Here is a 23,684-nt window from a genome sequence, read left to right as displayed (position 1 = left end):
ACATTTCCTGCGCTCCGCCTGGAAACTTCCTACCTGGAAACTCTGGCATCAGAATCCCCAGAAATGCTGAAGCTTCCCTCTGTGCACAGCACCAGGGGTGACTGTGGTGTGTGGCCAGGTGGGGACCCTCCTTCCACGCTCACGTTCCTTTCTAGCCACCTGCCCAGGTGTTACATCTCTCCTTCTGCTCTGCAGGCCGCCACCCTGGGCTTGAATCTGATCAGACGAAAGGGCTGGGGCTGGCACAGATGCTAAGGGCATCTGTGCTCCTCCTCTTTGGTCCTCGTCATCACCATCCGCATGCCCAGGACCAAGGCCACCGGGGACAGGGTGGCCCAGGCCTAACCACAAGCACGAGCGGAAACAAAGTGCAAAGTTAGGAGCTTCCCCTCTCCCCGCGGTCTAGAATGTGATAAGGACTTCCGAGTGCCCACAACTCCCCTGATATTCTCCATTTGTTACTGGAATTGCACCCAGGGACGTAGTGAGAGCGGTGCCAACACCAGCACCAAAGGCGCGTTCCTAGTCAAACTTTGAAAATGAAGACAAACAAATGACAACACAGCCTTCCCTGGCGGTCCAGCGGGTGAGACCCTGCGCTTCCACTGCAGAGGGCATGGGTTCAATCCCTGGTCCGGGAACTAGGATCTCACATGCTGAGTGGCGCGGCCAAAAATCAAACAAACAAAAAGGACAACAACTAGTGAACAGAACGTGTCTGAGCATCTGTGGTGGGTGTGGCTGAGAAGGGAGTGTGGAATCAACAGGGGATCCAACTCCCTAAACCTGGTCAGAGCTGGGAGGCGGCAGTGGGCTCCACTTAACACCGACAACGGTAAAAACAACTATCATGTCAGTAACTCCTGTAAACTGCATTTCACCTCTTCACCACAGCCTTGGGAAGGAACACTTCCACTGAGGCTCTAGAGAGGGTCAATGGTTTTTAAGTCACGCCAGCAGTTGGTCATGAATTCTAGGCCTTCTGAGTCCAAACCTTAAACTCACCTTCCTCATCAGTGGATCCCAGAGATGGGTAGAGAGTTCGGAACTCAACACTATGGTGGTTTATTGGTTGACTGAGCAGGGAAGGTTTAAACAGAGAAGTTAAAATAGTGTCACCTCCACAAAACGAGAGGGGATACTCATTCAGACTTTGCAATCTGACCACATCAGAAGGTCTGGAGGCCCACACCCTCTGAGACTGTCACTGCTCTTTGCTTACCCAGAAGCTATTCCCACCGTTTCTCTCTTGCTAACAGAACTCTTAAGGCAGCACGATGCCAACGCCCAGTCACGATGAAGCAGGGAAATCCAGGCCCTCTTTACCAGGTACCTGCTTTTCCCTCTGTCCCTGGAATGCACTGTTCTAGCCACAGAGACGTAAAAGGCCCTTAACCACCTGCCTCCTTCTTGCCTGCCTTGTGTGTGTTCTGCAAGGACCCGTGAATGTTACCTTATAAGAAAAAAGGGTCTTTGCTTATGTGACTCATAAGCAAAGATCCTGAGATGCGGAGATTATCTCAGATTATCAGGGTGGGCCCTAAATGCCATGCCAAGTGCCTTCATAAGACAGAGGCAGAGGGAGATCAGAACACAGGAGAGGAGAAAGCTATGTGAAGACAGAGGCGGAGGCTGGAGCGACACGGCCACAGGCACAGGGAAGCCAACAGCCACCAGAAGCTGGAAGAGGCAAAGGGCGGATTGTCCTCTAGAGCCTCTGGACGGGCTGAAGCCCTAGTGAAGCCTTGCTTTGGCCCCGTGGAAATGACACTGAACTTCTAGCCTCCAGAACTGGGAGAGAAGACGTTTCTGCTGTTTTAAGCCACCAAGTTTGTGGTAATTTGTTACAGCAGCCACAGGAAACTAATACACTGCCAAAGCCACCGATAGGCGTTCTGTTACTACAACCAAACACATCCTCAATCCATCTCTCTGTCATACTTGGAGGACTCACACAGGGACTGCTCCCGTTTCTCACCATGAGAGAGACTTCTGGGGACCCACGGATGCCGGCAAATCTCCCTGACTCCAGCCTCACTGACCTTGGTGCTGCCACCTTATAGAGAGCGCACCTACCATTAAAATCCCCATCCCTGTTTCACGGGTAGTGAGTAGGTGCAGCGCACCCAATGCCCACGTTCACTGGAGCAGCCACCCTGGCAGGCAGGTTCCTCAGTGCCCTCAGCTCTAAAGCACACAGTACACTCTGAACACCTGCTGGGACCAGAGAAAGTGGCAGCTCCTTGGTACACATCACACATGAGGTTCCGTGTTAGCAACGTTGTAAAGAACATCTCTTGGGGTTGGGAGTCCAAGATAGGGAGGAGGTAGGGAGGGAGAGAGGGGCCCAGACGTTGGGGAAGAGACTTTTAAAAAATCCTACTCTATACAATAGGGGCAAATTCAGCGGAAATTTACTGAAAAGGCTCCTCAAAAGGAAAAATGGAGCTTAAGTAGAGTGGGAACCTTGGTGAAATCTAGTTATAGATTATAAAGGTTGCCTTTGCCATCAGTCTTCGCTTGGGGCCCATCACATGCTTTTTTGGGGCGTATCTCCTGCTCCTCCAAAGCTTGGTGATTTCCTGCTGAATCTCTCTCTGCAGGGCCCCCCTTTCCAAATTTCACTGACCGATGACATGGCCATGATTCATCTCTCTCTGATCTTCTGCTTCTTCAAGACATACACATTTGGGGTCCTATTTCTTAAGAGATCTGCTCCTGGGGAGTTGACTGACTTCTTGATGGTAAGGGATTCAATGCTAATGTGCATCAGGGCCTGGTTTATTTTTGGTTTTGGTTTTTGGCGGGGATGGGGGTTGGGGAAGCAGTGGTGGGGTAACTGAGTGGAAGAGACTGAAATCTGAAATTTACTGAGTACTTATTACAGGCCATATCATTCTAGATGTTTTGTATCCAGATTAAAAAACAAAAACATCAGCAGCCCAGAGGCATTAAGTAAATTTCCCAAGGTCAAGTCACATAACACTATCTCGATGGGAGTGGAATGGGGATCTAACCACCTTACCTTTCTAGGCACGTCCTCTGCCCATCTGCTTTGTAGACCTCATGCTTTCTGACTTCCACAGGGCCCCCCAGGACCACAACCTCTTGGAGCTATGGCCTGGGTCTGCAGACTGCACAGTTCACGCTCTTTCTACAAAAGGCTAGCTATCGTATCGTGAAGAGCTCAACCAGACACAGAGTACCTTGGCCAGTTTAAAAGCACATGTCTTACCATTAGGCAAAGACCACAGTCTATTTACTGAGGTCAAGCAGACTGATGAACACTGAAATTGTGGGTGAGAGTATGGTGAGAAACAGATATTTGCATAGTCTCAGTATATCTACCCATAAGATCCTAATTAACTTAAAGGGAAAAAATAGTAACTTTACAGTGAGGAACCTTGTAGATGTCACTTTAACCGAGTGATCCCAGTTGCAATTACCAGCAGGAAGACTTCACATGCCCCCTGACGTGATGCACTGAGAAGGGCCCATCACTTCCATGGTTTTCCTGCCAAGATGGCGTAACCTCAATCTGATCAAGAGAAAACATCAGACAGACCCAAATCGAAGGATGGATAGGCCACAAAATAACCTGCCTGGACTCTTGAAGAATGTCAAGGTTATGAAGGACAAAGAAACAATGAGGAACTTTCCCAGATGGAAGGAGGCTAAGGAGACATATGACAACTAAATGCAGTGTGGGATACTGGATGAACCCCAGGACCAGGAAAAGGACACAACTGTGGAAACAGGTGAACTTCGAATAAGGTCTGTAGATTTAGCTAACAGTAGCATATGAAGGTTAATTTCCTGATTTAAATAATTATACTATGTTTTTTGTTTTTTATTTTCTGGTACGCAGGCCTCTCACTGCTGTGGCCTCTCCCGTTGCGGAGCACAGGCTCCGGACGCGCAGGCTCAGTGGCCATGGCTCGCGGGCCCAGCCGCTCCGCGGCATGTGGGATCTTCCCGGACCGGGGCACGAACCTACGTCCCCTGCATCGGCAGGTGGACTCTCCACCACTGCTCCACCAGGGATGCCCCGTACTATGGTTTTAAAAGACACAGCATTAGGAGAAGCTGGGTGAAGGGTATATGGGAACTTCCTACACTATTTTCATAAGTCTAAAGTTATTTCAAAATAAAAAAGTTAAAAAAAAATGCCCCAAACCAAAAACCCCTCACACACCACGTACTTTTGTAAAGGATCACCTTAATGTTAGAATTTAGGTGGCAACTGCTATCTCAGGTGGGCCCTCGGGGGGTCTGCGTACCTACCACACAAGCAGTCACTTATGTTGTGGCTGTTTGAAGCTGGTCTTGAAGGTCAAGGTGGCTCCGTGTGTTAGAGCCTAGGGGTCCTGAACTCGGGAGTCCTCACCCTGTACTGCTCCCAGGGTCAGCTCTGCCTTTGCGGAACAACTTTGGGTCACTTAGAGGAGGAGTCCGAGAAGCTGGCTCCCGGCAGGCATCAAGTCCACCTGAGCTCTCAGAGGCTGATTATTTCACTTTCAAGTAAAGAGGACAAGGAGAATGGTGGGACACCCAGCTCTCCTCTCTCTGCACAATCTCCTTTTGGGTTCTGAGATCAGTGTGAAGGAGGAATGGTTCTGCTAGCTGTATGTTTTCCTTTCCTTATCTTAAGCCAATGGAAGCAGCCCCCTACCTTGCTTCCGGTGTGAAGCAGCCCGAAGCAGATGGCTTCCTGTGCCACCAGCACCGCCGCTTTGTTCCTCTGCCTCTGTGTGTGGCAGCCAGGGGGCTGGAGCTCTAGTCTTTAAGGGCCCTTCCAGTTCTGACAGGCCAGGCCAGCCAGGCCCTAACGAGTGGCCCCAGGTGGGATTGCTGCAAAGCACTGGTCTTCAAGACTGGCTAATCCTGCGTGTCCAAGGAAGGTGAATCAGCTCTCTCTCACCTACGGACCAGAGCATGGAAGCTGAGCTCCCGGAATGAGTCTGCTTTGGTTTTCTTAAAGAAAGCTACGGAGTCTGAGGATACAAGTGAGTTACTGCTGGGTCCAATGGAAGGTAGATGCTATGTCACTGACGATGATGTTGTGTCGCTCCTATACTGATCAGAGAAGGCATGGACGTATTATCACTAAAACATTAGATTTTGCCTCAGTTCATCCCCTGTTCAAGTTCCTTGTCTGTTAAATTAAGATTAAACGTTCTTTCCCCCAGGGTGTTTGTTACAAGGTTTAAATGAGCTACTGTATGGTGCTTTAACACATTTGGTACAAAAAACTAGACAGGTCACACAACAATGTGAATGTACTAAACATTACTGAAACGCATGCTTAAAAATGGTTGAGATGATAAATTTTATGTTATGTATGTATCTTTTCCCATGGCTAAAAAAAAAAGTCATTCAGTGTATCATTAAAAGAAACCTACACAAACATCAGGTGCTGTGATTAATACAGTTATTTTGCTCTGAATGGTTATCATCATCACATCTGTTTATCCCTAAATTACACGCAGACAACCTCTCAGTGCTCCGGCTGGGCTCCCACTCAATCCCACAGCTCCAACTATCTCTGACAATCAGACGGTTCTTGGGCTCCCAGACACTAACCTATCGTTCTACTCACTTCTGCACTGTAAATGTGCACAGCCTCTTGGACCCATGCAGCAGAGGGTCCTGCAAGCCACTCCCCAAACTCATGCTCTCTGTATCCCCCATCTCAGTCTCCGATTGGTGATATCCATCAATACCCACCCAGTCAGCCTGCTTGAAACATGACCCCCACATCCGAGTGGTCACAAAATCATGACAATTCCACTTTAGAAACGCCTCCTCTAAAAAAAAGGGTACAAATGATCTTATCTACAAAACAGAAATAGAATTACAGATGTAGAAAACAAACCTATGGTTACCAGGGTGTAAGTGGGGGTAGGGATAAATTGGGGGATTGGGATTGATATATATACTCTACTATATATAAAATAGGTAACTAATAAGGGCCTACCGTACAGCACAGGGAACTCTACTCAGTACTCTGTCATGGCCTATATGGGAAAAGAATCTGAAAAAGAGTGGATATATGTATATGTATAACTGATTCACTTTGCTGGACACCTGAAAGTAACACAACATTGTAAATCAACTACACTCCAATAAAAATTAAAATAAATAAATAAAAAAGAGAAACGCCTCCAAAATCTAACTCCTCCCTTTCCCATTACTTTAGTTGAGATGCCCCTGTCACCTCTCACCCAGCCTATGATGACAACATTCTCTTCGGTCATCTGGCCAAAGTTTCCCTTCCTTCCACCTCATCCTCTCACCACTGCCAGAATTCTCTTCCAAAAAGCCAAATCTGGGACTTCCCTGGTGGCGCAGTGGTTAAGAATCCGCCTGCCAATGCAGGGGACATGGGTTCATGCCCCGGTCCAGGAAGATCCCACGTGCCGCAGAGCAACTAAGCCCGTGCACCACAACTACTGAGCCCGCGCACCTAGAGCCTGTGCTCTGCAACAAGGGAAGCCACCACAATGAGAAGCCCGCGCACCGCAACAAGGAGTAGACCCTGCTCACTGCAACTAGAGAAAGCCCACGTGAAGCAACGAAGACCCAACGCAGCCAAAAATAAATAAATTTATTAAAATAAACAACAAAAAACAAAAAGTCAAATCTGATGTGTCATTTACCTACATAAAAGTACCCAGTGGGCATCCATCTGGATCAAGTCTAAACTCTTCTCTTGCCACACAAGGTCTGTTTATGTGGAGCTTTTTATATCAACCTATGTTTATAGTCATGTATAGTCCCCCCACCCCCTACCATGAACCTTGCTCCATTATAAGCTTCTCTCCATGTACCAAGACTTTCACACCTCTTCGCTTTTTGCAAATAATATCCCCATTTGCCTAGTGTCTGCACCATCCTTGCCACCTAGCAATCATCCACAAACATGTGTTTCAGCAAGATCTAAGTCAAACGCCTCCGCTCCTACACAGCATGGTTCTGACGTCATGCTATTCCTCAGCGTACACTGGGCTGGGGGGCAGGTTAATAATTCATCAAGGTACCTCACAGCTTTCTCTTCATTTAGACCTTCTATCTCTGAAGGCTTGTTATATCTTTGTCATCTCTCCATTCCTAGTTCCCAGGACAGTGCTTGGCTCGGCACATAGTGAGGGCTAAATCTGTTGAATGAACTATGAGTGAAAGGTGCTATGACTGAGCTTATTAACTTCCAATCTTTGGAAAAGCATTTCAGCAAGGTCGCCTGTTATAGTTTAAGATGTCCCTCACTGGACACAAATTAGGTACTCTGGGATGACCATAATTCCTTTGGACAAGTAAGTTACATTTTGTAGTCTGGATAAGTAGTTTATTAACTGGAGTCTCAGTGACGTCAAAGACCGCTGCATCTCTCACGGGCTGTCTTACACTTGGACGATAACTCGTCATCTACTACATCTAAAGTATTAATGAATTCTGGGCTATTCTGAATACAGGTACACATGAATCCCTACTCTATAAAATCCTGTGCTCTTCTATAACTTTTAATAGCTTAATTTAAGCAAGATCGACCCAATCCGTGCATGGCAATTAAGACAATTATATGAAAATCTAGGCAACTATTGTATATAATTGAAAACATGTATTCATATTTCAGAGCCTGTGATCAGTATTAAGTGCTCGCTTTGGATGATGGTCAAGGCAGCTTTGGTGGCTGGCAAGAAGTGCCTGTGAGCGCCTGACCCACCTGGCGGGAAGGTCAGGGTGTGCTTCACAGACACTTTGTTCTCTCCCGCCTTTCTGGGCCCTCTTCCCCCTCCATACAGAGTTACCGCCAGAGCAGCACTTTTGGACAACATGGCCCCTGTCTTTCTACCTACAGCTGCTTGATCCAGGCACGAGCACCTGACTTTCAGCTAGGTCAATCCACAGTCCTTTCCAGAGAACCCGTCCCCAGAATGCAACCCAGCCCGACCCGATCAGAATCCTATCCTTGGATTTTAGTAACTGCAGTGGGAGAGGAGACAGACTCTCTTCCACTGGCTGAAGCCAAAAGGTGCCACGCTCAGGAGGATGGTTCATGATTTCTACCAGTAGGAGAAACCAAGTCTCACAAACAGTCAAGAATAAAATGGGTTACGCAGAAAGAAGAGCCAAGACAGGGAGGGCACTTCATCCCCTGTCCTGTGCTACTGAAGCCCAGCTGCATAGCTCTGCCCTTCTGATGGCTTGGTTATTTCAGCACTTACTTGTATTCCTAAAAGTCTATACATTTCCCTATTTTTTAGTTTGAATTTAATTTCTGTTATTCGAAACAAAAAAGAATCTTAAAAACAAAACAAAACCCTGCTAACATAAACACAGCCAAAGTTGTTCAATCTTAAGAGCTTTAAAATGAGGCAATGGCTTCATGAAGGCTCTTGTAGGAGTTCTGTGGTAAGTCTCTAAAATGTGGAAATCACGTATTTTATTTAGCTACAGAAGGCTGATGAATCCTTTATACAATGAATAAATGCTCTGTAATTGATTTGTTGAGTAAACTGCATTTTTTTTTTTTTCAATGTTTACTCGTCTTAAAGAGGGCCTAACTGCACACCATTAGAGGTTCGGGAGGCGGTAAGGGTACAGGTGTAACTCTACATAAACAAAGTAAGTAGTCCACATATGCTGCCGTGCTGTCTCTGGGGAATACATTATTCAGAATTATTGCTGCGTTCTAAACAGACCATCTCAGAGGGATAATCACTTTTCAGTGCCTGGATCAATATTTTTGTTCTTCTCCTTTACTACTTGAGTGATTGGATCTAGGGCCAGAGGAGAAAATCAGGTCAGTCCCCTGGACCTACTGCCAACTAACAGGGAGGATCACTGTGTGTGCTTGGGAGCCCAAGGAGGGGAGTGGGGTCAGGGAGCACAATTCTTAGGGCGATAACTTAATTTCAAATTTCTCAATGAGAAAAGCCATGCGTATCTATGGCTCTTCTGCTGCAGCATTTAAAAAATTGCCCTGAGGGTACAAGGTATAACTCATTTTATGTGTGGTTTATTGAATAAGTTCATGAATTTATGACCCCACCACATATACAGCCAAGGGGAAGAGCAGCTTGGCCATTCTGTCTGGGAGGGGGGACATCTCAAGCTCCAAAGAGAGAGGGATGATGGGGCTGTAGACGTGGAGAGAGGTCGTTCTATAGCGGAACAAAAGATAATGTCCACACTTGCAGGCTCGTGTGAACATTCTAGCGTCCAGCACTCAGGACCCACCGATATGGAATTTGTGATGATTTTACTCTGGCTGGCAGAGTGGGCCCTGATCTGCATCCCACTCATTACTGGGAGACAAGCCTAAACTGTCCTTTTAAGCACACGATTCAACGTAAGTTTTTTAAGCCTTTCCAATAAGAATAAGAAAAAGGATGCTAAGCAACATGAAAGAATGAGGCATTTTGCCAGGCATTTTGCTTACCCTTAACCTAACAAAATCTATGCCTTTCAAGCACCTTAGAAGCACCATTTGCATGCAAGTAATGTACTAACTGCAAATGGGACTTATTACTTAATTAAAGCTCATCACAGAGCATCTTTTTTGAGCAATATTTTGTTGGATGTTGGAATTACAACTGAAAGGGATAAAATGCTGTCTGAATATTTCCTTTTATTCCAACATATTACTATTCTCCCTGGCCTCTTCCTGTCAGTCCTCAGGCTTATTAGAATGTGGCATGAGGGAGAGCTTGGTGGTGAGGAGTGTTGCCTTGCAAGCCAGACAACCTGGCTTTAAAACCTGGCTCTGCCACCAACTGATGCAAGACTTTGGGCTCGTTACATAAGCTCCCCGTGACTCAGTTTCCTCATCTGTAAACTGGGGACAACATCAGCACCTACCTATTAGGGCTGTAGTGTGGATTACACAAGTCAATACATGTAAAGCACACATACACACTATTTAAATAATAGTTATTATTATCTCTATATAGCATGCAACACTAGAAACCTTCTAAAATTTGAAGTCATTGAGATCTGGATAAAAGGTAAGAATCCCACCTCTGCCACCATTAGGATATTAGGTAATTTACCTCTTTGATCCTCCATTTCCTTCTAAGTAAAAAGGGGTGATCGTGCCTATATTTTGGTGGGTTGGTGTGAAGACTGTATGAAATAATGTGTACAACGTCCCAGTCAACATTTCTAACTGGGTTTATGAGACTATCAGGCTGCGTGGATGGACGTGGATCCCATCATACGAGGACCCATGCTTCCTTCCTCTCGTCTGATCACAGGCAGACAAGGACAGTAACGATCAGCCCAAGGCTTGGCAGGGCCTGGCGCATGTTACCCTGGGCTCTCCTCGGAGAAGGAGCTGCTGCCAACCTACGCGGGGGTTAGGCATCAAGGAGAGGGAACAGGGTGCAGTGGGTACTGTGCTCAGCCCCTGCCTGTACGCACAAGGCAGCCATTCACCTGCCAGCTGCGGATGTCCAGAGACACACACCTACAGCCTGGCTCCCCGTAATTCTTTCCCTGGCTCCCTTCTCAGGGCATGAGGAGAGCAGCCCCTGCTCAGACAGCCTCCCCGCAGCACGTCTGTGCAGGAAGCCAGGGCCCTTGGGCTCCCCGTCAGACTGCCTGCCTGAAGCACACGCTGGAGCCAGGGAACTTGCCTGAGAAGGCAGTAAAATTTTAATGCACTCTGTAGCGTGGTCATGTCATACTCGGTTATGGCAAATAATCCCAGATGCCTGCAGAGGTAAAATGGAGCTGTAATGTGCTTGCCTCCTAACCCGAGCTGACAGCAATGATGTACGACTACCATTAGCGGAAAATATCACTTCAACTAACCCATGATCCAGCTCTGCTCAGGGTCACATTATCCATGAGGAACAAATTACACTCCCAAAGTAAATACAAATTTTCTACACGAAATGGGTACAGAAAAAGGGAAGGGGGTGATCCGTTCCCTTTGCCAGCACACTGCCGAGTGACACAGATGATAAAGGACAGGACAAATCACTGGCTGACAGAGTGCTGTGCGGTACTCAGCTCAGCCGGCACGCACTCTAGCCGATAAACACTATATTCTCCCCTTAGTGGCAAATACATAATCTTTAACACAGAGATGGCTGCTTCGGGTATTTACCACCATTTGGGCTGCAGGAACACCCCAAACAGCGTTTGCCATCAGACAAGGAAAGGCCCTGTGATCTTGATGGATCCAGAGACCCTCTGCGGGGATGGGAGTCAGTGTCTAGGGGTGCGCAAGACGGTTCTTGAGGCAGCAAACAATACAGACTGAAATCGCGTTGGGGGCGCAGCTCAGGAGCTGCGGTAACGCCATGACCCTTCTCCTCTGTGCTGGTCACAGGAAGAAAACAGTCTGGAGAGACCATATGAGATGCAAGAGGCTCTGGACCAGAAGGTCCAGCACTTCCCCACCTGCCTGGGTGACCGGGACAGGACCCTCTTCCTTTCTGTGACTCAGATAATCAACAAAGCAACTGCCAGGTATAGAACTAGTATTTGCAGGGCACCCACTGAAGCGTCAGACACATACGAGGTGTGCGGTGCTTGCTAGGAGCCAATGATGTAAGAAGGTATTAAGTGTTTACGCGTAGATAGACACTAAAAGAAGACTGAGTGTCTTGACCAAACGTGGCCCAGGCTTGTCTGCGGGCTGACACAGCCTCCCTGTCATCACTCATGGTGGCCTGCAGGCTGACACTGACACTCACCTGTACGAGTAAAAACATATACCTTGTAGTTCTTGCCCCCTTACCTTGGACAACTGCTTCCCATGTTAAAAAAAAAAAAAAAAAATCACATTTCAGAAGAGCTTGTACATCTGAGTTGTCAGTGGACCCAACTTGTATTTATCCAATGTTTATCGAGCAACTGTCACTTTTGGATTTTTAGAAGCTGGTGGGTTTGTGGGTGGATAGGTAGATACAATCCAGGTTTCCCGTAGCACAAGGAGGGTGCAGCACAGACAGGAAGTTAGCGAAGATTCTCAAATGGCACCTCTGGGCATATTCCAACTCATCCTCGTATATAGGGAAAAAGAGCCCAGAGCCTGGAATCTTAAGACACTGTGTATCTCAGCTCCATTACCTCTCAGCTCTTAAGTTTCATTTCCTTTATTTGTAAAATGACATGTGCTTGAGAAGATAAAGTCCTTGAAAGGACCTGTCATCGACTTCGGCACATTACAGGTGATGAACAGTGAAGTATCTAGGGATACACATAGATTCCCACGATAAACAGGCAGGTCATATAAAACAGCACATGTAAAAGTGTTCTGAATAACACAATGTTCTCTACAATGTAAAGTAGTGTTTCACCTTATTATTTCGTTATTATTATTGATCCTAATCGCATTTGTTCCCTGCCCCTAATAAATGAGGAGCATCTACATTTTTTTTTACCAAGAAATTAGGGAGCTGAAAAATCATTAAGGGTCCCAACGAGGAAAGATGAAGCCCAAACTGAGTGCCCTGGGTACCACAACCACCCATGCCAGGGGCTCCTGGTCAGTCCTTACTTCAAATGCTCCATTTCACTGTCTCAGTAAACATGCATATAATTGGCAGACTATGAACCACACCTGGGATTGGAACAGCAGTGGAGAAGGCTACTCTGGTTAGTAGGTATACAGCCAGTACTTCTCAACATGATCCTCATGAGAACCAATAGGGAAAAGCTCTAGAAGTAGGCCAATTTGATCTTCCCAGTTGTAACTTTGGAAAAAAAAAAAAAGAAGAAGAAGAAGAAATAATATTCATGTATTGAATTTTGGGACTTAAGAAAGTATAAAGTTTGGCTAATTACTAATGCATTCTAATACAGAGATTTTATTATCTTTATCATACCTAGGTATGGCAAAGTTACAAGGAGTAATCACCCATAATTATATATCACCATCTGGAAGTTGCCAAGGGGGGATTAACTAAGGCACTCACACCCACACACAAATACACATGTGCATGACCAAAAAGAAATTCAGACATCTTTAATGAGGACAAACATTCTCCAACCCAAATGTAGAGTAAGATAGGCTCTTCCGACAACCAAACAGCGGCCCAGGCCATACTTACTGACAAGCCGCCAGTTAAAGGAATCACCAGTACTAACGCCTCTGCTTAGGACCTCCCTCTCAGGTGGCTCAGGATTCATGGTCCACTTCATGGGGCTGAAAGCCACCACCTCCACCTAATTCCTCCTTGGCTTTGCAACATTCCCTTCAGCTAAGCCATAAAATCCAAGCCAATGGCTCATTCTAAGGGAAAGCAGCTGATCTTTTCTCTGGGAATGCAGAATCATACATTCAATACTGGACGTTTCCAGAAGAATTCCTTTTATAGGTCAAATAATACTCATTATTAACTCACCAATCAAGTGAGTTCTTGAAACATACTATGTCAACTAGTTCTTCACTAGCTCCCATGCTCTCCTAAATAATTTGGGTAATTGAGGAATAAGATTAAACTAACTGCTCTGCTGCCTATTGGCAAGTGCATGGTGACAGACCCAACAGAGTCAAGCAACTCTGTCAAGTCCATGCTGGTTCACCAGTAGGTACTTGAAAAAAAAAAATAAGTGAGTTGTTGTGAATGACTAAATGAAAGAATCAACAAACAGGTAATGACCTTTGTTTAGACATTAGGCCCATAGTAAGTTTCCTTTAGTTACTTGAAAGAGTCAACACAGATGTGCCTGGACCCGTCCACACTATGTTTATTCACTGTTAGGAATCTGAGAGAGGTGAACGAATGGAGAAATTTTTAATATAATCTTCCTTCTACCTTGGCAAAGAGAAAATATACTCATGTACATTTCCCTCTGGGTCTGCTGTGTTGTTGGGTCCTAGGTAAATAGCTACATAGAAAATGAGGATATTCAAAGCTGCATCATTGACTCCAGCCCCATTTTATAGATGACAAAACTAAGGCTCAGCAACATTAGGTAATTTGTCCAAGGCCACACACTTGGTTAGTGAGAAATGATAAGCCAGGTCTTCTGAGTGTCCTTCTCCATTACCCACCCATGAGAACAAGGGAACATCCAGAACCCGTTCCTCTCACTATTCATTCTAAGAAACAAGAGTTTAGCTGAAGATGTTTGACCAATTTCCAATAACTCAAGTATTCATTTTATTGATTTATATTTAATAAATAATCTGAATATTTATATAAATAAATATATGTATATACATACATGAAACCTCTGTCTTTTTCAGGTGTATGACATGGTTGTAATGGACAGATATTCTACATACACATTTAACGTGAGTGAAGCAATTTTTGGTTTGGCATGAAAACGCTACGATAGGACAAAGAGAAAAACTTAATGAGAGGGTTTAAAATAATATGCAGTAGAAATTAAATCCAAGGATGGTATCAATAGGAATTTTTGATGGATAGGATGGAATTAAGCCAACTGGAAACATGGCGATGTTGGAAGGACAATAAAGTGTCATTTTGACCCAGACCTAATCTTGGAGGTCGACTGGATGGGCATCATGGGATTCAGACATCCAAAACAGCCCTTGAAACTCAGCCAAGAACTGCAGAAATTTCCCAAATAAGGTGGGAAATTCATAAATGGCTTAGAAGTGTCTTATGAGAAAATAAAACTATAAAAGAAATTTGTTGGGAGCCCAGAAGATAAATCCTGGGATTGATATGAGGTGCACTCAGGTGTGAGTACCAGTTTTCTGAAGTTGTTTCACTTATCCCCTCCATTGGGAGGTGAGTATCCAAAAAAGGAAACGCAAATTTTGCAAAACAATGAACGTTACTGAACTTTAGGGACATAAAGACCAGAACTTGGGTCCCTACTCTTCTCCTGGGCAACGCTTGTACGCTTTGCTGCTATGAAACTGGAAGGGAGGAGAAAACTCCTTTCTCTATCTGCAGTGTAGGACAGCATCTCTAAGCTGTCTCCTGATCAGAACATGTCCTGTTTCAAAACCAAGGATGCGGGTTCTACAAGCAACAACGAAGGCTTTCTGAGTCTGTGGAATGTTGCTGAGGGTGCATAATTTTTACCAAGTGTGAAACGTGGCCAATCGAGGGATGGGACTCTTCCACTATAAGCACAAGCTGCATGCCCTGTCTTTAGTTTGACAGCTCAGCAGTTTCTCAGTCCTTCAGGAGCCAAGTTAGGCATGTGGTTTGTGTTGAATTAGGAACACAAGCCTCTGTTGGTTTTCCTGCTGCTTTTCTTAGAAACTGCCCCCTTCTCACACAAGTGAATACAAAATGATCAAACACAACAAAGTTAGCTTGAATTAAAAAATTAGAATGCACCAGAAAGTGTTTGCATGTTAAGGGAGAGGGAGCTGACGTGGGAACTCTGTGGTTCTGCATCTGCAGTTAGCCAGTGTCCCAGCAGGCTGTCCTGGGTACTGGTGAGCAACTCACGGGGACCAAGCAGCCTCCTCCAGGTGGTCATTCCAATCATTAAAAGCCCAGAGACAGGAAACTGCAATCAGGAGTCATGTTAAAATCTTCATGAGGGGGGCTTCCCTGGTGGCGCAGTGGTTGGGGGGTCTGCCTGCTGATGCAGGGGATGCGGGTTCGTGCCCCGGTCCGGGAGGATCCCACATGCCGCGGAGCGGCTGGGCCCGTGAGCCATGGCCGCTGAGCCTGCGCGTCCGGAGCCTGTGCTCTGCGACGGGAGAGGCCACGGCGGTGGGAGGCCCGCGTACCGAAAAAAAAAAAAATCATGAGGAACAGGAGAACGGCTCATATCTATGAAGAGGTTGTGTGTGTGTGTGTACTGCATGCAGTACACACCACACATCTACAAACATAAGCATGTGGGGTGAGCGAACACACACAACACCTCTGTAGCTTTCAGGACTTTCTCTTGGGCTGTCAAAATGTTAGAAGCAGAGGAAAGTAAATGCTTCTCTTTGACATCTGTAAAAAGGTAGTAGTGCTCAAAACCAGTTGTATAAAAATTATCAGGAAGCTTTTAAAAAAATACAGATGCTGTGGCCCCCACCCCAGATAGACTGCATCAGACCCTCTCTCCTGTGCTGGGTATCTGGGAACTGACAGTGTTTGGCTTGTGGGACGAGGGCTGTACCACCCACTTCATCACCATCTGATCCCTCCAGGCCGGCATGCTTGCTCTTGACTCCAGGTTGTGCCCAAAGGAAAGTCTGGTGTTTGGGGTAAGGAATTTAAAAAATCATCATTTGGGGACCCTTCCAAATTTCACAACACTTCCGTTCAGCTTGTGTCAGGAAGAAGTGCCCTAGGGGATGAAGGCTGAGCCCCGGGTTCCAGTGGAAAAAAAATCACACCTCTTATCCTCTGGCAGGTTTTCTGGCAAATCCTGAGCTTTTGGAAGAGAAAGATAGCCTCCCTCCTTCCCCAAGCGATTCTCCCTCACTGCGCTCCAAGGAAAACTAGTGAAAGTTAACATTTACAGAGCACTTACTACGGACCAGGCACTGAGCCAATTTCATTATTACAAAACTCTAGGTGGAGCTGTTGTTACCCCCATTTGGCAGATGAGAGAACCAAGGCTTGTCCATGGCTCCAGGACAGTAAGGGACCGTCAGAAACAAGCCCAGGCCATCAGACTCGGAGGCCCAAGTGCTTGACCACTGGCCACCACACCTTCCAACCAGCTCTGTCACGTGGCCCACAAAATACACAGGGAGCGGGTAAATGGAAAGAGAATTATTTTTCATCTCCACATTGATTTCATAACCAAACGGGGGGTGTTTCTTAGCACAATAGGCTGCTGCCAGTGGTAGACAAAGAGAGGAAACAAGAGAAAATATAGGCCAAATATGTGGAAATACGCGCGTTGCCTCTTTGTTCTCATGATACCAATTCACTTCCAGTGGGGGATTGGAATAATTGCTTAACTTGGGTGATTAAGGTGTCAAGTGCTGCCTCTTTTCTTTGCACTAACTGCAAAGACGAACGATCCCACATCTAAGACGCAGTGTTTCCAGCCTTCTCTAATCTTCCACCCAAGTTTTACAAAAGTCCTCCATGTCCGCTGACATTAACGTGAGGTGTATTCACGTGGCTGTGAGGGGAGGGTAAGGGATGCTTTGCCCAGTGTCTCATCAAGCCTCTTACATGTATAAGAATGCCTCCTGCACTTATGGAAAGCTCTGCTTTTCTAGCCCCTTTCCCAGTCCCTTCCATGTTAATTAGTAAGGGTATCATTTTATAAATTACAGCTTCGTATCAGAGGAAAGCAGAGTTTATCCTAATTCAGTCAGCTGTGTGAAATACAGTACCCTAACTTTAGACCGCCAGTTCTGCAGATCCCTACAGAGTAAGAGAATGACAGGTCTTCCTGAGAGAAATCCCAGCGGGTCCTTGCAAGTCTCACTTTTGCCTCTGACAGCATCCCTGGCGGGGTTGCTGAAGGCATCCCAGGACACGGAGTGGCATCTTTTCCACCACTAGCAATTCAGATTTGAATGCGAATCCTCCAAGCAGCACATGAAGGCAGCCCAGGTTAGTCTGGGGCTCTGAGGGGGGCCCAGGCAAGAGGCTCCGGCACAGGGGAGGCTGACAGGGGCCCAGGCTCCGGCTTGGAGGAGAAGTCTGGGAGGGTAGTGTTAAAGTCGATGATAAACACCAGACGATCTCAGTCCAAAAGGGGAAGCCTGACAGTCTTAACTGTAACAGGGCCAAGCAGGCACGACTGCAATTACAGAGTCTTGACTGTTCCTGCCGGGAGCCCTCTGGAGGAGAGCCGGGTGGCAGGGCAGCTGTGAAGCAGCTCCCGAGTAAGAAGAAGAGGACCTGCAGGGCCACCACAGTCCACAGGAAAAGCGACTGGGGTGGCCGAGGCAGGAAATGCACACATGTCAGAGGACCACTCCCAACGGCCCTCTGTGCCCCGTCACCACCCCTCCCGCGGACTTGCCTATGGACATCTTATTCTCCTTCGTTGTCCTGAAATCACCCCGAACTCGGAGCCGTGGGTGATGGCTACCTTCCCACTGCCCATTCCTCTGGGCCGACACTTCGCTGCTTCCCACACTCAGAGGCGAAAACCTGGGCGGCAAAGACTCGGGGACTCAGGTCCCAGCAAACAACTAGTTGTGCTGCTCTCAGGATGCAGGAAACACCTTGGCCCCCAGACACCTCTGAAAACCACAGGCGGTGCTGATAATTCTCGACATTACCAGAGTTAGTGATCATCTAGACAGGGGATGCTAGACACCTGAAGAGAGTCTGAGGCAACTGGACTGGGGCTCGGTCCAGGCATCAGGACTCGTACAGCTCCCGGGGCATTTGCAAGCACAGTCAAGGTTGACACTGCTGATCAAGACGCCTAGGTGGAACGCAAAACTGAACGTCCTTGCCACCTTCTGCCACTGCTGGAGACTGTGACACTTCCTGAAGTCACACTGCCTTTTAAGGAAATAAGGTCTGCTTGGCTGTGAAACCTCGAGGAAGCCTCGTCCCTTTGGAGACGTGCTACTCACTTGGAAAGTGAGATCAACGATCACCTGTAAAAGATCTCCAGCAGTGGCCAGAAGTACCAGTCCCTCCCTGGATGCCTGCGACGCCTGATGGAACGAGATGACTACTGCCCTGTGGGACGTGGCCCGGACGGCTCTGGGGGCCAGCGAGCTCGCTTGAATGCTGAGCCCCTACGTGTCTCTGGCACCCACGACCCACTGGCTGCCTGAGGCACTGGGGGACTGACTTCCAAGGAGCTAGGACTCCTGGGGGCTGGAGAAAGGAAGCTCCTACTTGTCAGTTAAACAAAAGAATAATCCACAGCCCCCTTTCCAGTGTGTACTTTCACTGTCATCCAACAGCCCATTACCATGTCACAGCGCAGCGCACCCTTCCGTAGGTCACTTTGTTTAAAATGACATGGATAATGCACATGTCAGCAAGCTGACAGTCCTAGCCGTCCTTCAGAGATAAAAACCTCAAGGCGAGAGCCTGCTCTTATCTGGGGGACATGCATTGGTCTATCACCCAAGTCAGACAGAACATGATTTCTCCAGAGAGCACTTTTCTCATTTCCTGATTCTAAGGAAATCAAATAAGCACCATTTGTCTTCATCTGAATATGCTTGACCTGCTCAAATGATGATGTCTCGCATTTTATAACGGGCTACCTATGCTGAATTCAAATTAACGACAGCACAGAACAAGAGCCTTTAGATCGCTCTTGGAGGCTGGCAGCAGAGAAGGAGGGAGAATTCTAGGCTTGACGGCAAGATCCTACCAAATACCAACCACAGGATTCTGAGTCAAATCCACCAGCACGTAGGAGGTGAGAGTCAGAGAACAGGGCTCAGGAAAGCCAGCTGTGCGGGACAGATCCAGAAGCTGGGGACGGGAGGACTGGTACCTCCCTCTTGGTGCCAAGCAATATAGAAACCACGGTATTCAGGTAACTCTTTTCAAAATACATAGAGTGGGAATAAAATTGGAAAGAAATTTGGTTGGGGGGTTGGGACAGCTAGAAAGAAAGACCAAACAGACAAACAATCCCTTTGCCTCAGACAGCAGAACGCTCACTTTACCAGGTTGTGATCCTATCTTCCGGAAGCCCCCAAATCGAGCTCCTTTTCTTGATCCGTGTCGAACTGGATACAAAGAGGCTGGTGGCCATCAGCCTTGAAACAGAGGATGTACCTGCTGGAAGAAGTGCCCTCCCCCCGACCACCCACCTGGACGAGAAGAGAGTGGTTCCCACCTGACAGCCCCAGCCCACCTCTACCCCGCATGAAGACACTCCTAGAAACAAACGATTAACATTTCTATCAAGAAGACCAATATGTGCAGAAAAGCAGGAAGAAGCATATGGGTCAGTAAAAGAAATGCAGGAACGACATTATAAATGCATACATACTAGCAGGTTTAATGTTCCAATCAAGGATAAAACAAGAAAAATCAGATGGCTATTAAAATAAACAATTTCCTCTTTTAAAAGCTTCTATAAAGTGAAAACATAGTGTCACATATACGCAACATTAAAGGGCTTATTTTTAAAAAGTGGGGCTCACAAATTCAATGTTATTTCTTATCACAGGCAATGTCACTGTGTGAATAAAGCCTGTCTCTGCAGAAGAGAGGTGCTGTCAACACGCAGCTGGCACCCCCCGCCCTGAGGCTGTGAGAGGGAGACACGGTGTTCATGGTGCTTGTGTACTATACCCACAGTGGGGGGATGAAGGGGGGCTTACCTTCTCTTCCTGGTCACTATCGCTGTCACACTGAAAAGGAAGACAAGAGAAGAAGCATTAGTGCAAAAATCGAGTATGTTTTTGCTATTGCTACAGAAAAAAAAAAAAGCAAGACAAGTAAAGGAAATAGGAAACGTTGTCTGAGCTAAAAAGTTTCTTCAGCTCAAGTGCTGTAAATAGAAACAGAAGCAAAATGCCGAGAAGTTGTTCTGTTGAATTCATCTGATGCCGGTGCTCCGTGGCTCGTTCTGTGGTCAGTTGGTCACACCAGTGAGCACCCCCTGCTGCACGGCGGAGCCAACCAGGCCATGAGATTAAGGTAAATCAAGATTATTCAATGGGATTCAGAGCGAAATCAATTTCTTAATGGAGATGTTCTACCTTCAGCTAATGTGAATGGAGCGCTCTCTCTCTCTCCTGGTGCTTTTCTAGAGGAAAAGAGGTAAACCTTTGGGCACTTCATTCTCTCATCTGGGCTTTGAAAGAAACAGAACACGTTCAGCAAGGCTCACCACTTGTGATCGCCCAGAGAAAAGAGGGAATATTCTCTATTAAAAACATGTCAAGAACAAGAGGTCAGGGTAACAAATCAATGATATGGGCAAAAAAGAAAAAAGAAGTTTTAGGGCAGGAGACTCACACCGTATCTAACAGATTCCAAATTCCAACTGTTGACCTCGGTTTCAGAAGACCAGAGAATGATAGTTAACTCAAAGCTTTGGGTTCCTCATTAGAAGGAAAGGAAAAAAAAAGAACACAAATTTTATTAAAAACCAAGAGTGTTTTGTTATCTAATATTTGATTTTCTTTTCTTTTTTAGGCCCTCTCTCTACTCTTCCTAGTTTTATATCTTTGGGCCAAGTATGTCCACCCAGCTAAGCTTATTTCCTTATTTTTCAAAGAAAATAATGATGTTGGGTGAGATTGTCATTAAGATGACAGATTAATTTTCTCCAATAATATGTGTTGAAAGCTTAAGCCTTATGACAGGCTATAATGAAAATGGAATCAAAGATTCTGCTCTCATGGAATTAACAGACTTAATATTAGTTAATCGAGTTTAATAGACTGAGACCTAAATGATTTTAACAGAGAAGCAAGTTCTGTAATAATAACTAACATCTGTGAGTGCTTACTATGTGCTATATACCATGCTAAGCATTTTACCTCAATTATTTTATGTAGTCTTCCACAGATCCTATAAAGTGAGTCTTACCATCCCCACTTCAGAAGTGAGACAACTAAAGCACAGAGAGATGACGTAACTTGCGGGAGTTACGAGAGTATGCAGCAATCGTAAAACTAAACTTGAACTCAAACCAAATGTGAGTCTACAGCTTGCCCCCTTCACCATCAAAGGACACTTCCTCTTGAGGATGAAGTTTAAACTCCTTCAAGTGGCATTCAAGGCTCCGGGCAGATAGCCCCCAAACCACTTTTCACACCGACTGTTTCCAGTATTTGATTTTTAAAAAGCGGGTGTGTTCTGTCAGAGTAAACACTCAGCATGTAAATACATCCATTCGTTCACGCAGCAGCCCTTGATTAGCGCCGCAAGCTGCTCAGACATTCAGTCAAGACACAGGACTGGTCCCTGAGCAGCTTTCAGTTTCACAGTCGAGGTACCCAGTGTGACGTGATCAGAGATATACCTACTCCGTGAGGATGAATCTTCCGTGGGGTGGAGGAGAGATGGTGTGCCGTGGGGAAAGGCCCAGGTCACGGGGAGGCCGGGTTGGCAACCCTTACAGTGTCTAGACCAGCATGGTGCATGGCTTGAGAAAGGGCAGAACAGATGGCAGAGCAGTTCTGAGGGGAGAACCAACAGGGCTTGATAATACATGGATGTGGGAAGCAAGCAGGAGGGACGAGTTTACGGCGGTGCCAAGGTTTTTTAGTGTGGCCACCTGGACAAGGGAGCTGATGTAGCTATGAACAGAGACAGGAAATAAATGTGCTTATACGGCAGCCACTGCTGGCTACACACCCACAGCCATTCACAACCCCCTTCTCCCTAGTCTGTACCTTGTCCTGACATTTCAAGATTGAAAAAGCCAGATATTCTCTCTTTCCCAGCTTTCCTTGCAGCTAAGGGTGGCCATAAGACCCACTTTTGGGACTTGAGGAAATGTCTGCTGAAGGTTCTGGAAAACCCCTTTCTCCTCAAGAAAAAGGAGAAAAGCAGGAAGCACTGCCTCTTTCCTCTGAGCATCACTGCATGAGGACGTGATGTCCAGATCTGTGGCAGCCATCTTGCAAAAATGAAGCCAAAGGCTGAAGTACAAAAACAAGGGAAGAAAAATCTGGCACAAGTGAGACACGTGAACCAACCTCAGAGCAGCCTGCCTCCCTACTTTTTCGTTCAGACAACAATAAGTCACCTTATTGTTTAAACCACCATTAGGGTGTTTTCAGTGCAAAGTAACAAAACCCCCATCCAAATGGACATCTTGCTGTATTAAGATTCAGTTTGGGGGCTACTTCTTCCCAGCCTAAGCTGTCTGTACAATCGGCATCAGGAACTCACACAGCAACCTCATGGCCTGGAGAGCTGTAACATTTTCTGCTCCTCCCACTGGTTCCTCAACGCCACGGGTTTATCAGAGGTTTGGTGACGGTGCTTTAACCACTGCATTGTCTTCAACCAGGCTCCCAACCTCAGATCGTCTTAACTTACTTTCTTCTGCCTGATGAGCGATTGCTCTGTTACAATAAGTCAGGCCAGCTGAGAAAGAAAATGGGTGAGATGAAGACCTTGAAGGCCTCCAACAGCAGACGGATGAAGAGCAGCTGTTCTCCTGACTGTGTAGTTTCTCCATTGCCTTGAATTAACTTGAGGTTCCTAAGTTCCGGCACATTTTCGAGAGTGACAAAGCATGAATCAGGAGGGGTGTGCAAGAGAAAAGAGGATTTTGCCAGGCAGGCTCATTTCCCCAGATGTTCACAGCCCGCCTGTGAGGTACTCAATGGCAGCTGAAGGCCGAGGCAGAGGATTTGCCCGCACCCCCAAGGACTGGTGTGCAGGGGATAGAAGGAGTGGGGAGGACAGCAGGGGCAAAGGATCACCACTGTCCACGCCCCTCCCCCCACCCTAACAGCAGTATGTCCCTGGGAATGGTTATTTCTATCAAAGTGTCAAGCTTCCTGCTTTCCAACAGTCCAGTTCTAATTTCAAGGTCCACTTAATTCTGCATCAAGTAATTACTGATATACCCAGAAGCACCTTGTCTCCAGAGTTAAGCATATGGTGAAGAACTGAGACCTACTGGTATCCATTATGGAAGCAGCACGGATGCCAAGCCGATTAAAAATGCTCAGGCTCCCCACACAACATGCCGGGTGAGTGACAGCCCCTCGACAAGGCCAGTCACAGAGTCTGCCAAAACAGTCTGTGCTGCACTGGGGCCCACATGGTGCGCTGAGAAAACAGTTCCATTTCTGGTATTAAATTCCCATACTGACCCGAGGACTTTGCCGTGAGCTCAGCAGGAACGCACCATCCAATTTACAGCTCCGCTCT

The 23,684-nt window shown here is 46.6% G+C and overlaps 1 protein-coding gene across 5 annotated transcripts in view; it reads right to left on the bottom strand.

The window, feature by feature from the left end:
• The window catches only part of AUTS2 (activator of transcription and developmental regulator AUTS2), a 1,116,140-nt gene that overhangs the window by 300,615 nt on the left and 791,841 nt on the right, over positions 1-23,684 (bottom strand). For all 5 annotated transcript variants that reach the window (XM_089895816.1, XM_089895817.1, XM_089895815.1 and 2 more), the window contains exon 5: positions 20,165-20,194. In XM_089895816.1, coding sequence (XP_089751942.1) covers positions 20,165-20,194 — 30 coding nt within the window. The remainder of the gene's footprint in view (positions 1-20,164; positions 20,195-23,684) is intronic.

This window comes from Delphinapterus leucas, chromosome 15, assembly GCF_059928025.1.
Source record: "Delphinapterus leucas isolate spDelLeu-1000000601 "Yukka" chromosome 15, BTC_Dleu_Yukka2, whole genome shotgun sequence".
Taxonomy (NCBI): Eukaryota; Metazoa; Chordata; class Mammalia; order Artiodactyla; family Monodontidae; genus Delphinapterus; species Delphinapterus leucas.
Note: the sequence above shows the minus strand (reverse complement) of the source record. Positions and strands in the feature narration are given on the sequence as shown.